We start from the raw sequence: 15,229 nt of genomic DNA, 5'->3' as shown, positions 1-15,229 counted from the left end.
GGAAACTGAAATAAAAAAAAATCACATCACTTCTCTTTCAGCAATATTGTCTGTTTCCCTTATGAGATGCCCTGCTTTCTTCTCAATACCCCTAACTGAAAGAAACTGAAAAAAATGTATTATTGTGTGCCTTTACTAGGAAATTGTAGAGAGAAAGAAAGCAAGCCACTTAGTTGAGAATGTGGTTAAACTTTGAACTGTATCTACTAGAACATTTCTTTTCTTTTGTGGTTTCCTTGCAAAGAAAGGTGTAGACAAAAGAGGGTGGAGGAGGAGGAGCAAGCTTGTGTGAGAGAGAGAGAGACAGAGAGAGAGAGAGAGAGAGAGACACAAAGAGAGAGAGACAGAAAGGGAGATACTGGTTGGATGATTTCACTCTTGCTCTCTGCCTGCATATAACCCGTGGCTTAACATGCTTACTTTGGAAGGTCCGTGGGAATGATAGCAGAAATAAGATACTGTAGGTATATTGTACTTGGCTGGTAGTGCTGCAAAACTTGCATACTGTGGAATAAAAGAAGGTCATGAGGACAGAGTGTTTTAGTAAGCTGGAGACCCTCAAGTCAAGTCAAAGGAGGGCCCAGTCAAAGCACACTATAAGTCTGATTCAGACATGAACAAGTAGCTGGATTATCTGAGGTACACAGAAAAATGGGAATATCTTTAGAAGAGTATTTTTCTTCCTTGGATCCCAAGACATTGCCACGTATAATACAGGTTCTGTCAGGAATTTATTTTCAAGGTAATTCCAAGAGTTCCTTTACATTTTTAGTTTGGTTTATTATGTTTGCACTGGCGTACCTGGCTTTTCTCTCTTTGATGTGTTAATACTAGCTCCTAGTACCAGCTTGCCTCTTCTGTTAATCACTTTGTAGCTCTAAAACCATGCTTTTTTGTCTCATATAACTGCTGACAAGAGAATTGTACAATATTAGTAATATTTAAGTAGTAGTCTAGCTACAAGATGCAAAGGATTACACAGTTAATGGCAATATATTATTCGCTTTGCTAGTTGTTAAAATGGCAATTTTTAAAAGAATCATAATTATGAGTAATATTGCTTTAGTAAAAGAATGCAGAGAACTACATCTACATATTTTTAATTTTAAAATGTTTTCAACTATAAAAGAGGAAATCTTGTCTTTCTTTGGTAATACAATTATTTGAGCAGAAAATGTAGATCCTCTACTCTTTGTCAAGGCAAATTTTCTTGAGCTTCGGAAAAAATATCAATAGACAGAATGGTGACCACTGTTCTCCCTAGGAAATCACTTAGAAATAGAACTATTAATGATTCACTTCCTTTGGGAGATTCCTCCCTTCTTTATGTTGGCATATAACCCCCCCCCCTCCATCAGGGGAAATAAGGGTGGCTTGCCCACTTGCAAAAATACATAAAGTTAAATGATTCGCCCTTCTGTGTTTTAGACATTATTTGTCGATATTTTGGATCATCAGCTTTGGGGACCTTGGCAAGTCATAGTAGAACCTGAAGAGTATTATACGACCAGAAATTGTGCATGGCTCAGATAATCTGATTTTACAAGATGCACAATTCTGCAGTCCTTACAAATAACTCTGGACCAGATTCCCAGTAAGGACAGCAGGATTGTATATCTTGTAAAATGAGATCATTTGAGCCATGCACACTCTCTGGTTCTACTGTGAACAGGGATGAGGAGTGTTGCATTAGCTGGTGATCGTTGAGTTACCTAAAATGCTACCAATGGCCATAGCACTGAAGACCAAATTGTGTAGCACATCAAGGACTCCTGTACACGTTTCTGCATTACTTTAGTAAGTGATGCCTTGTAAAATGTTAATTTTCTGAATTGGTGTTCTGGTGTGCTGAGTTCCTTGGAAAATATTAATACTACAGTAACAGGTGATAGATGCTTAGTAGATTCTTTTGTTACTAGACAAAATACTAGTGTGTACGCATATCGTGAAGTTGCCATTGAAAGATAATTCTTTTTCGAGCATGATCTACTTTAAAAGGGCTGTTTATTTTATAAGAAATCCAATGAGCTCGGATAATTCAGATTTTAATATCCAGCTGTAGTGTTTAAGTTGTATCTACCACTTTTCTGTACCATCTTGTTTTCGTTGTAGCTGTCTTTTTTGCTGGGCTTATAACTTAGTTAATAGAATGGTATTGGCACTTTCTGGGCAACTGTTTGTTCTGTCTTCAACTGTTATATAGTGACTGACATGACGGTTTAAAAAAAACATTTCATAATATATGCCACTCTGAGAAGTACTTAAGACATCTTAGCTCACTGTGTTGCTGCAGGGTATCCTATGTCCAAGAGTCTGTCTTTTAGGTTTAGCTATAAATATGAGCAGCAATGAAAGGTAGCCTTTTGGCTATGTGAGGTTAAGAATACAAACAGGCATTTCATGTTTTTCCTTACTGATTTATCTTTGGAGTATCATTTCTCATTGTTACCATTCTAAAAAGCGTCTTTAGTGCTGACATTTAATACTCTGATAAAATACGTAAAATTGTTAAGTGTTCATTTATTCAGTAAAACACAATACAGATATATAGAGAGATACACTATATTTGTATGTAGGTATATAGCTCTGCTTTTCTTTCCATAAAATGACATTGTTTTCTGAAATGTTTGAGTTAAAAATGAGAATGCATAAAATATTTTTCTGTGTAGTTCATTAATTATTTAAATTAAGTAATGTTTTAAAATAGAAATATTTAACACACGGAAGGGAAAATGAAACTTAGTATTTAATTTCAAATGTCTGCATTTTTTAAGAAAAATAAATTGTGAAATTTGACTAATTCTTTGCAAGAAGGAACATATTACAGTATGTTTACTTTTCAAACTTACATGACATTATGTGAAAATTAAATCAGTTTGTAAACTAATGTTTCCCCTGGACATGGCAAAGCTACATATGAAATACAGTGGCCAGTTCTTGTAACCATACATAGATCACACTAGAGTCTACAGTAGAAAGGTACGAAAACTGTTAGTAGAAATGGAGGTGGACAGTAGAGGTACTAAACCTATGAGGAGAAATTGGGGTGGGCAGTAGAGAGGTACCAGAATTATGAGGAGAAATGGAGGTGGGCAGTAGACAGTTACCAAAAGTGTAAGGAGAAATGGAGGTCCTGGAGTTAGTAGACCGACTATTAGCTTGTGTTGCACACACCAGAGGACAGAAGAGAAAGGGGTATAATGATGTGGTTGTACTTGTTATTATCATAGACATGTAGGAGGGTTACAAATCATATTTCCAAAATTAACAAAAGTGGGCCATGAAACAAGAGAATGGCATGTGGAATTTTTTTATCTGGGCGAGTGGAATACCTAAATGTAGTCATCTGTGCTGCTGCATGCTCATAACTTCAGGGTTTTCCTTTTCCATTCTGTAGGTCGATCTGTTCAGATTTAGTAATGCTAATTGAAATGAGTGGGAAGGATGCATCTGATGTGGAAAGACAGAAGGAAAGAAGAGATATGTGTGGCAAATGGGACAACTTAAAGCTAATATCAGTAATTCTATTTTCCAGAGACGATGGTGTTACCCAGGAATAAACTGCCTCAGGCAGTGCTAAGGTGTATGTTCATTTAAGAGTCTGGATAGCATTCTTGCATGTTTATATTCAGCAAACATATTTTTGTAACATTAATTATAGCCTCATCATGTACAACATTACCAATGTCTAATTTTATAATGTCTTTATTAAAATAAAACACATACTGTATTTTGCAGATAACCTTTCTAGCAGAAGCATTGGTTCTGTCAGTGAGGGGAATATGATGGAACAAATGAAGATTTCACTTTTGGATGTCACCACTTTTATTTCTTATTTCTTTGTGTTAGCTAGATCAGTGTGCAGGTGAACTCTTTTGGCAGAGAAGAATATAAACCTGATTATGACCAAGGAGACCAGTTGGGTGCCTGATGGCAGTGGAAAAGACAGAGAAGGATGGATGAAGATCAGTCTGTTTGTCTTTCTCAATTTGTAAGGTGGGGTTAATGATATGCTGGAGTGTGGGGTGTTCGTTCTGGCTCTGGTGGGATCAAAGCAGAAAAAACACCTGAATGGAGTTAGTGGGTAGACGAAGGCTATATCCATCCTTGGGTGGAGTCATTCCTAGAGCCATGCATCATTGCCCAGATTATTTTTATTTATTTATTTATTTTACATTTGTTGACCGGGATAGTCTGAGTCAACTGGATAGCCCTTTTTCAGCAGAGGCCCAGGAAGAAAAGCTCCACAAACATTACAATAAGTTTTACAGAAAATACATTTTTACAATAAAAGTAAATAAAAAAGTATAAAAGAAGCAATATATAACAGTACGTAACAGTGTTGCTAAAACTGAACTAAATTGTTTGTGTCTTTCGGCTTTTCCCGGTTAGGGGTCACCACAGCGAAACTCCAGTCCTCTAATGATTGGCAGTAGATTTTTACATGCTGGCTTGCCGGGCCTAATGCACAACCTTCAATGAAGGAATGCCCATTCATGCATGTCACCACACAGAAGACGCTCTAACTGAGAATCGAACAGGCAACGTCTAACTGTGAGGCGACAACGCTACAAGCAGTAAAAAACAATATGAAACAGTGTAGATACAATATTATTAATCGAGGAAGGTGAGCAGGAAACATAGTAACGTTTTGGTATTGCTGAGGGAGAGAGATGAGAGACGTGAATTATAATTAGTAGAGTAAGGAGGTAACAGTTCTTGGTATAGACGTCAGGTATCGGCAAGTTAAGGGAGGCTATGAAGAGCATTCACGTAAAGACAGGAAGAGGTCAGTAGAGCAAAACAGTATAAAGGGCAGGTAGGAAAGTGTAAGAGGGATAGTAGTGAAGCTTAAGTGGGGTCAGTACAGTGACAGGACCAGTGTCTTTTCAAGTATTCCTTGGTGGAAGCTTTGAATTGTTTAGGTTGGTTGAGGGATCTAATTTGTATTGGCAGCATGTCCAAGAAATGGTGGGATGGTACCTATAGAGGTTACATCCTATTTTGGTTCTGGGTTTGTAGATCTGTAGAAGGTCTTGGTCAGAGCTGCATAGAGGTCTAGTGGGAGAATAATGGGTGATAAGAGGAGATAAGCTGGGGCAGTAGGAAGGTTAATATAGAATGGAATGAATGATTTGGAGCTGAGAGAGAAGGAGCTGGTGGGGTAATCCTAGCCAGTTAAGGTGTTTTAGAGGGAAGCCGTGATGGGATTTATATGTTTGGTGTGCTGTCAATCTGGCTACTTTGTTGTAGGTTGATTCAAGTTTGGTGAGTAGAGAGGAGATGAGATGAGATTAGTAAGAATTTGAAAGCTATACAATATGCTAGGTAGGAGGTAGGCATGAGAGAGGGTTGCTTTTGCTTTGTTAATGAGAAACTTTTTATTTCTGTAGAGGAGACCCAATTTTAGATGAGTCTTGTGGATATGGATATTAACATATACGTCGAACTTAAGTTGGTCATCTATTATGACACCTACGAGTTTGGTGTTGGATTCAGCTTTGATAGGAGTGTTGTTGAGAGACAGTATAGAATAGGTAGGTTTAAGGTGGTTGAGATTTTTAGGTAAGAAGAGTAGGAGTTTTGTTTTGTTTGGGTTCAGAATAAGTAGGTTGTTAGAGAGCCAGATTTCAACTGTGTTAAAGGATGCCTGGGTGGTTGAAATGAGTTCAGAGGGTGTGTCAGCAATGGTGATGACTATGGAGTCATCTGCATATTGTACCAGGGACAACTGGGGGCATGAAGTATGGAGTAGATTAGTAAATATATTAAAATGTAATGGGCCTAGAATAGAGCCTTGGGGGCCTCCTATTTTTACTGGGAGAGAAGGGGAGAGGGCCAAAAGCCATCTCACTGATTGGTGTCGATCTGTAAGATAGCTAGAAAACCAGGCAACAGTAGAAGTGGAGAAGTTAAGGTTAGTCAGTTTAGTCAGAGGAAGCGAGTGAGACACAGTGTCAAAGGCTTTTAAAAGGTCTAAGAAAAGGCAAGAGATGAGGTTTTTATTGTCTCTGGCCTGAGAAATAGTGCTTAGGAAGGATATTGGAGCAGTAGTAGTACTATGTTTGGGACGAAAGCCATATTGTGTGGGTGTGAGCAGGTTTTCCTCTAGAAGGTAATGTATGACCTGCTTGTGTATGCATTTTTCCAATACTTTAGAGAGTGGGGATAGGATTGCAATAGGTCTAAAGTTAGTGATTTCTGTGAAGTTACCTCCTTTATGTATAGGTATGGTGTAGAATTCTTTCCAGATAGAGGGGACCTGTGACTCAGAGATAGACTGATTTATCAAGATAGATACTGGGAAAGCAAGTGAATCAGCAGCTAGCTGAAGGAAATAAGAAGGAATATTGTCTGCTGATATGGAACACGGTTTTAGTTTGGAGAGAAAAGATTTGATGTAGCTAGTAGCAACAGATGTAAACCAGTTTTGCCTTAAATATGAATTTAGCACATAGAACAGGAAGGAGCAATACTGAACCACTACCTTCTGTCTCTGCAGCTGGGGCTTCTCTGACCAACTCACCTATTGCATACCAGGTTTCACCAGCTAGGTAGGGACTAGTGAAGCTGACTGACAGGGTATAACTTTGCAACTGGATTGAACAATGTGAATCGAGGTAAGCAAAATTCATGTGGGCGACTACAATGCCAATGAAAGATCAACCCAGTCAGAGCACAGCAGCAAGAACTTGCAATTAAAAATAAATGATTAGTACATAGGTTAAATTTGTGATAGGTTTTTCAGTGATAAAATAGAAAATTATAAGATAAAGACCACAGAAATCATAAATTAACCCACATATGACATTACATGCATGGTAGCAGATAAATTAAAAGTTGAAAACTTTACTACAGCGCAATATGACATAGATAGAAAGAAATAAATGTATCTTGGTGAGTAGGCCAGAAACTGCAACCAAAAGACAGCACTAGCATTGCAGACATTAAAATCTATTATTTAGCAGTGTAGCGGGACTGTGCTTAAATGAGACATTGAGGACCAGTGTTCTGGAATAGTTATTACTTTCTGAATGGACATTTGAGAAAGAAAAAACAAACATCTCACTACAGCATTTCTTTGCCTGAGGATAGGAAGCAGAGATGGAGTTCAGTACTTTACTGATACCTAGGGAACACAATGGGGACTTAGAGATGACTACACTGTATAACATTGGGATTTCCTATAGTCCATATTAAGTGAAATAACTTGTAAGTATATATGCACTCACTGTATGCCACTGTTCATGCAGATTAGAATGGGAAAAGGAAATGATGCTGTGACCAGTGGTTGTGATTTTAAGAGGTGTCCAGCTGCACTGTCTTTGTGGAGACCTCATTCATTGATAATGCTTGGGAGAATAGGGTTCTTATATGGAAGGTAGGCCAAGACAAGATAGCACTCTGAGAGCAATACCTAGCTGATAGGTGGATATTTGAAGTTACCTAGTTGAGGAGATTACTGTCACCAATAAAGAGTACAAAGTAGAATTAAAGAGTTATAGGTATGAAACACAACAACTGGATGGAAATTTATTAGTAAAAAATACAGAAACAATCATATACAGAAGTTGAATTAGAATATATGAAACCACGCACAGCAACAGAGGCTTTATGTAACCATGAAACAGAGGGGAAAATAACGAGTTTTGAAGAACACAGCCACATATAGGCCTTCAGAATGGTTTACTATCAAAATATTGAAGTGGATTCAGTCAAATCCACATTGACGAAGTCCGGAGGTCGAATGGTGACAATGTTGAACTCCGACATTGTCGAAGTACAAATCTCACCCTTATCTCGACCCATGCTTGCTCCGAGGTCAAATTTGTGATCTAATTCGACAATGTCAGAAGTCGGCATTGTGACATTTCGCAGATGTGGGTTGATGCTGCAATCATTCGACCGAGTCCACTTCAACATTTTGATAGTAAACTCTTCAGAACACAGGGACAAATGGACAAAAGTTGTAAAAGCCAGTTACCTTTGTTAGAAATGAACACAGTTAGTAACTGCTTCTGTTGATATGTGCCAATAGTTGCTGCCAGTACTGCACTATTTGGTGGGAAAGAAATTAGTGCTTATTTTGGGAGGAAACAATTAATTTTATTTAACTTGCATTGTTCTTCTGGACAGTGTAATATATGTGTGTCGTGCATATGATGGGGTTTGCTGATTTATGTTGGTGTCTGGCACAATCTCTGTGAAAACAAAGGACTGAGACTGTATGGGAGAATAATGACAGCAAGTGGTTTGTTTAAACAGCTTATTGTAGGACAACAGCTGTTAGACAGCTGGGATCTTTATATAAATGTGTGTGTGTGTGTGTGTGTGTGTGTGTGTGTGTGTGTGTGTGTGTGTGTGTGTGTGTGTGTGTGTGCGTGTGCGTGTGTGTATCTGTTTGTGGCTGGTCATTGAATAAAGGGAAATGCTGCATCAGCTGCCACTTTTACATCTGCTGTGAGTTTTTTTTCCCTTTCTTTTGTGGGTTCACAAGTAAATAATAAGCAATCAATCTGTGGACTATTACAGGCCAAACCAATAACTATGCTGTGACCAAAGGTGAGAATCAAAGCCTGTTTCTAGGGTTTGTGAGGTAAAAACTCTTAAACATTATGCCAACCTCAGCCCCGGTATTACTGGATAATTATCTGAAATGGTGAGGTTTTGGTGGAGTACTGAGTCTTGTCTGGGAGGGGAAGGATTAGAGTAGCTTCCCTAGGAAAAAAAGAGAAAAAATTGTTTATTCATCATGGAAATTTAGTGGTCTGTAAGTTCCTGACAACCAAACTGTGAGTTATCAAATTATTTGCTGATTCAAATATACATTTAAGAAATGCTTCGACAATGTTTACATTGGCACCCCAGTCCCCTCCTTCTCAATAAAGCCCTCCTGTCCCTCTTATTCTTCTCTGTGCACAGCCCCTGTATGTCCATTTACTTGGCCACTGGTATGGAACTCACTCTTCACAGCCTGTGGCTACTTCATCTGAGCTGGACCCAAGTGCCTTTAGGTGTTCACAATTGCCAGTATTATCCCTCTTGGCTAAGTGCCTAATAATCCTCAACCTACATGACCATCCATTGATACAGCAGTCACCCAGATATCATCCTAGATGAGCATCCATTGATACAGCAGTCACCCAGATACCATCCTAGATGAGCATCCATTGATACAGCAGTCACCCATATACCATACTAGATGAGCATCCATTGATACAGCAGTCACCCAGATACCATCCTAGATGAGCATCCATTGATACATCAGTTACCTAGATACCATCTCTTGCCCCTCTGGCTTCTCCTACCCAAATTCCCCACAACAGCTACTTCCCCTCATTCATTTCCTTTTAAATCTATCACATCAGTGAACCCATCTACCTACTACCTAATACCTTTTTAAGTTCCCTCTTAACTGCCTTTTTCAAGCTCCCTTCCACCTGTTCTCCTGCATCTTGTTCCTGCCTACCACATTGACCAGCCACCTCCCAGTCCTTAGGACCTACCACTGCTTACCCTCCACTTGCCTTTAACCATTTCTTCAAGTGAATTAGCATTAGCTGTTCTTCTTGTATTAATAACCAGTCTACCCTTCCTTTGTCTTTATATCTCATGCAACTAACCACCTCTTCCCTTCATTATTTTTATATTGTCTCACTGTGCTCCTCCTCTGTGTTTATCCTCTCTGTATTACATACTTTACTGATATTTGTTAGTGTAACATCACAGTGCTTGGCTCTATAATGTCTTGGAAGTATTTATCTAACCATGTATGTTTAAATTCCCAGTGTGTCTGCTTAAGAGACAGAGCAGGTCACAGCCCACTTCTACTCTGTCACTTTCTTCACCGCCATTTTCTTGACAGTATAATAAAATCAGCTGGAAGCCAGATAAAATACTTTTCATCCCCACAATGGGACACTACAACCACAACAGAAGATAAGACAAAATCATGCACTCTGTCCACTGACTTCCCTAATTCTCCTTCCTTAGCATCTCCTTGTCTTACTTCACTTGTCTTTTCTCTAACAGAAGAAATGTGATCCAATCGTGTATACTATAAGCTACTTATCATCTTCTAATTTGTAGAAATACAGGTACTCAGTATCTACGCACATTATTAGTTCTAACCAAGCTAAATCAGCTATGACTAACAATTACCTTTATATAAGCTCCTCCGCTTCAGACCATCCAATGAACTTACTCTGTTTTTGTCCCAGCTTTACACACGATCACCTAAGTGATAATGCAACATGCAAGTGAAAGCATGTTTATTTCCAGCTGGGTGATTATTTATCAAGTGTACATCAGACTTTTCCTTCCCCAGTGCGTGTCAGTAGCAATACCTCTCTTATCAGTGTTTACCTTTCAGAGACAAACAGGTGCCTTCCTTCTCTTCATCACAGCATGCTAGTCCTTGTATAGTTTCCAGACCAAAGTCTCATTGCAACTTCACTTACTTCTGTACCTTCATCTGACTGTCTGCTACTATCTTAGGGTATCACTCATGGAAGCGTGGCAAAACCTCAGTGAAAGTGAGGAAATATAACAATGCATTACTGTTCTCTCCCCACTTAATACTGTACCATCACCCCAGTCTAATTGCCTGTCTTGGTATTCCTCGCTGCCTTATCGGTTTCATTCCTTCTCTCTGTGACATCTAGTCTTATTTTCCTTGCACATCTTGTGCTCTATATTCCAGCAATGAGATTTCACACAAAACTTTCCTCTTCCTCTCTTACTTCACATTTTTACTTGATGGTACTTTTGTAGGAAAGAAAATATATATTTTGAAACTGCATGTTCCATACATTTGAGTTCCATGAGCCCTTGTTTTGAGAATTTATGTGAAGCATTCTTGGGACACTGAGGAATTGCATTTCAATGGTAAAATCTTTCAGATTTTCGTAAACAAGGGAAGGTCCACTGTCTGTTCCATCAGGTCACTGCCAACTCAGCTGAGCACAATAATCAGGTCTGAACTCTCACTTGCCTTATCTGCTTCATAACTTCACGGTATAGCTGCCTTCATTTATATTAACAGCACCCAATAATTCTCCACTCATTTAGTTCTGTACCCCTACCATAGTAGACCCTTTTTTCTTGCCTGCATTAATGTTGCCACACCCCATAGTTATGGAAATCCACCACATTTGCCATGGCTGGGTTGTACGTGGGTCCACTATGTCAATACTGTGTGGCTTATCAGTTTTTATTTCCAGCTATAATGACCTGTGTGGTACAGACAGCTCCTGCTCAGACAAAAGCAGAATACTTACATGCATACCTCTCTGCCTCTTAGCACAAGAAGTCTGCACAAAATCAAAAATAATTGGGGTGGGGTGCAAACGCCTAAAATAGGGACAAAATTTAAGTAGTGTTATTATAAACTTAGAAAGTTATTTGAATAAAAGATTTTGCATTGCCATTCATTTTCTAAAGATATGAAATCTGAAATTCAAATGTCTGTTATTATTTCATAAATACAGTCCTCACTGATTTGCCAGAAAGCCACAAATTTTACAGGAACAGATGAAAAATAGAGGCAAAAATTTGGACAGATATGCTCAAATCATGCTTTCCCTCTAGGAAGCCTATGTTTTGTACATTCTTTCTGTGTTCTATTTTCCTCACATGTTGAGGATGTTCATCTTCCTCCAAATGTTGGCCTTTGTGACACAATTCAAATGTAAAAATAAAATGCATGCAATTCTACAAAATGAATGAATAAATAAATAAATAAATAAAAAATATAAAAAAATGGAATGACCTTGGAATTAACCTTCTAAATTGTAAATTGTACTTATATTTCTTATTGTCACTTTGTATAAATTTATTTTATGTGATTTTATTTGGACTTTTACTGTAAGTATGAGTTAGTTCAAATTTTAGAAAAATACCTTTGAAATAAACTTGTATATGACTTTTAGCATGTGGCAGCTACGTATGTGCCAGTTTGGTACTATTTCGTATGGAGTACTGATCGATTCTTTCCTATGTCAGAGTTCAGCTGTAAAACACTATATTTTGAAAGGAATGCCTACTGTCAGAGGCTTTTCTAATTACACCGAGTGACCATGTAGCACCCTGCAGTACTGCTTAAAGCTGAACCAGTCTAAATGGGCCTGACTCCAAAAGAGTTGCTGTCAGCATGAGTTTGCCTTGATTCCAAAGACTTCCTCTCAGTGTAAGTGGATTACTTTAGTGTGAGGCCTATCAATAAACAATATTTCTTCTATTGCACACAAGAAATCTGGTGAAACACTAGTGAAATTAAATATAAAAATTCAAGAAGCCAATGAATCACTACTGATGCTTGAAAGCAGTGATGTGTTAATATGGTAATATGTAGCAGATTTACTCTACATTTTCAACACAGTCATATTAGTATAATTTGGTAGACTCAAACCAGTGCAAATATGTCTGCCTACTTATTTAAAAATATAGATCAATTGACTCTGAAACTTGTCAGGCTGGCAAATGGTACTGATAGCTCAAAGTCATATAACATGCTGTCATTTTCGTTGTTAATTTTATTTGTCCCTACTGTCCTCTTTTGAAATGAATAAAAACAAGCATTGAAAGTCCTCCTTCTTAAGTATAATACATTAGATTACAGCCTGGCCACAAACATTGATGTGGACATCATATGTGTGACTTGAATCTTGGTGCAAACATTTAGATATTATGCAATTATGTCTGCTAAGATTAACCAGTTTACAATAATGTTATTCCATTACTTAAGTTCTATTTCTCTTCCTTGTCTAAAGTGTATTTCTCCATCTTAAAATGTATCTGTCAATGCTTCATTTCATCATCTTAAGAAATCACATATTGTGTTACACCTGTGTAGTATTAAATATGTCAAAAATTGAATACATTTGAGTAAACTAAATACTTATTATATATTTTATCCTTCAGTAGTGCACAAAACATTACATCTAAGGGCCTCTTTGCTGTAGCAACTTAAGACATTTTATACATATGTTTTTAAAATGACTTACAAAACATAATGCATCTTATGAAAGTGAAATCTCTTATGTATCTAGTATAATTTACCTTATTAAATATCTAACTTTATTTTTTAATTTAAAAATGCCAAAAACAAGCATTTTAACTCACGCAAATTTATAATTCAATGCACATATTTTAATTTATGTTCATTATCTCTTATTATGGAAAGTTTAATCAGAGTTTTAAATAATTAAATCCACTTTCTATATTAAATTGATAAGCATGTTTGAATTTGAATTGACTGTATTTTTATGAACAATATTTCAGTACTTTCTATTTGCTGGACATTTTAAATGTTTTGTAGGGCTTATAGCATATTTTAATAAATTTACCAAAATACTCTACATTAAAATGAATATGAAATTGAAGCGGATCTCACAGTGCTACCTTTTATGATGTCATAAAAATGAATGCCACTACCAGCGATACAACAATCCAGCTGTGAAATGTCTGTGGCCTTGTGAATATGTTTAGATATAAAAATGCAAGGAGAAAGGTATTAACACTCCATCACCTGGACCAGACAGCTGAGCAATAAATATGCAATCAGAATCAGATTACAAAATGGAGCTGAGAAGCATTAACAGATTGTCAGTTTTAGTTTGCTGTGGTAGTGGAACATTCCTTTTATCTTGTTGCTGCATATTACTACCTTGAGATGGCAAAACAATAGTGCTTCTGCCTCTCTACTCTTTCTATAATTATAAATTGTTGAAATTGGAGAGACTGACACTACTTGCAATATGTTTACAATGATTCAGTTATGAAAATACAATATCCTGTTTTTTGAAGGAACTACTGCTAAACAGTCATTACACAAGATAGTGAAATGGCAAAATACGATACATGATGAGACATGAACCTTGACACTTGGGGAAAAAAAAAAAAAGAATCCTGTTACTGGATTTAGAACACTGCAGTTTGGATGAGAGTATGTAGAAGATGTTTGGTTTCCCAGATGATGTGAATACACATTTTAAGGCTGTAGTGGGTATTCATCTGTCAGTCTCCAGTAGTATAACTTTTGCTCCACAAATCAGAAACTCTATCTTATTGGTAGAAAGATCTCTATCACTACACACAAGTGGCATAACATTATTTTTTGTTTGTTTTCGCCATGAACTGTATCAGTTAATTTGCTGTGTTAATCTTCATCCTTATACACACTCTTGCTGAAAATAGTTTAGTCTCGCATATGTAGTGCTCTTGATCTACAGGCTCAATATTAATTCTGTTGCACGAAAGAAATCTGGTGAAATGCTTGTGAAATTAAATATAAACGTTCAACAAGCCAATGAATCTGTACTAATGCTTGAAAACACTGATGTGTTAATATGGCAATATGTAGCAAGTGTTAATACAGTAATATGTAGCATATTTATATTTTCATCGCAGTCATGTTAGTATAATTTAGTAGACTCAAACCAGTGAAAACATGTTTGCCTACACATTTAAAAATATACATGTTGAGACATATCAATTCATTCTGATACTTGCCAGGTTGGCAGCTGTACTGATAGTTCAAAGTCACATAAAATGCAATTACTTGTGGGCAGGCTATCACTCTCATTGTTAATCTTATTTGTCCCTAGTGTCCTCTTTTAAAATGAATAAAAACAAGCATTTAAAGTCCTTCTCAAGTGAAATACCTTAGATTGTAGCTTGGCCACAAACACTAATGTAGACTTTATATGTGTAACTTGAGTCTTGGTGCACACATTTACACATTATGCAATTATGTCTGCTAAGATTAACCAATTTACAGTAATTGTATTCCGTTACTCCAGTTCTATTTTTCCTCCTTAACTAAAATGTATTTCTACATCTTAACATGCATTTTGCCATTGGTTCATTTCATTATCCTAAGGAATGACATATTGTGTTATGCTTGTCTAGTATTAAATTTGTCAGAAATTGAACATATTTGAGTAAACTAGTTATTTATTATATATTTTATCCTTCACTAGTTCACAACAAATTACAGCTAAGACCTTCTTTGGTGAAGCAACTTAAGGCATTTTATACATGTTTTTTTAAATGACTTAAAAAACATAATGCATTTTACGAAAGTGAAATATCTTATGTGTCCTGTATACTTTATCCTATTAAATAGCTAACCTTATTTTTTAATTAAAAAATGCCACAAACAAGCATTTTAACTCACTCAGATTTATAATTCACTGCACATATTTTAATTTATTACCTTTTTAGAGTT

At 36.8% G+C, this 15,229-nt stretch overlaps 1 protein-coding gene across 1 annotated transcript in view; it reads left to right on the top strand.

Moving 5' to 3' along the window:
- Window positions 1-394: 394 nt before the first annotated feature.
- The window catches only part of THEMIS (thymocyte selection associated), a 250,897-nt gene continuing 236,062 nt past the window's right edge, over window positions 395-15,229 (top strand). The window contains exon 1 of the mRNA XM_044064159.1: window positions 395-742. Within this exon, the coding sequence (XP_043920094.1) occupies window positions 652-742 (91 nt within the window). The 5' untranslated portion in view covers window positions 395-651. The remainder of the gene's footprint in view (window positions 743-15,229) is intronic.

This window comes from Protopterus annectens, chromosome 1.part0 (genome assembly GCF_019279795.1).
Source record: "Protopterus annectens isolate FY-2018-M chromosome 1.part0, PAN1.0, whole genome shotgun sequence".
Lineage (NCBI taxonomy): Eukaryota > Metazoa > Chordata > Ceratodontiformes > Protopteridae > Protopterus > Protopterus annectens.
This window is presented reverse-complemented; position numbering and strand designations above follow the sequence as displayed.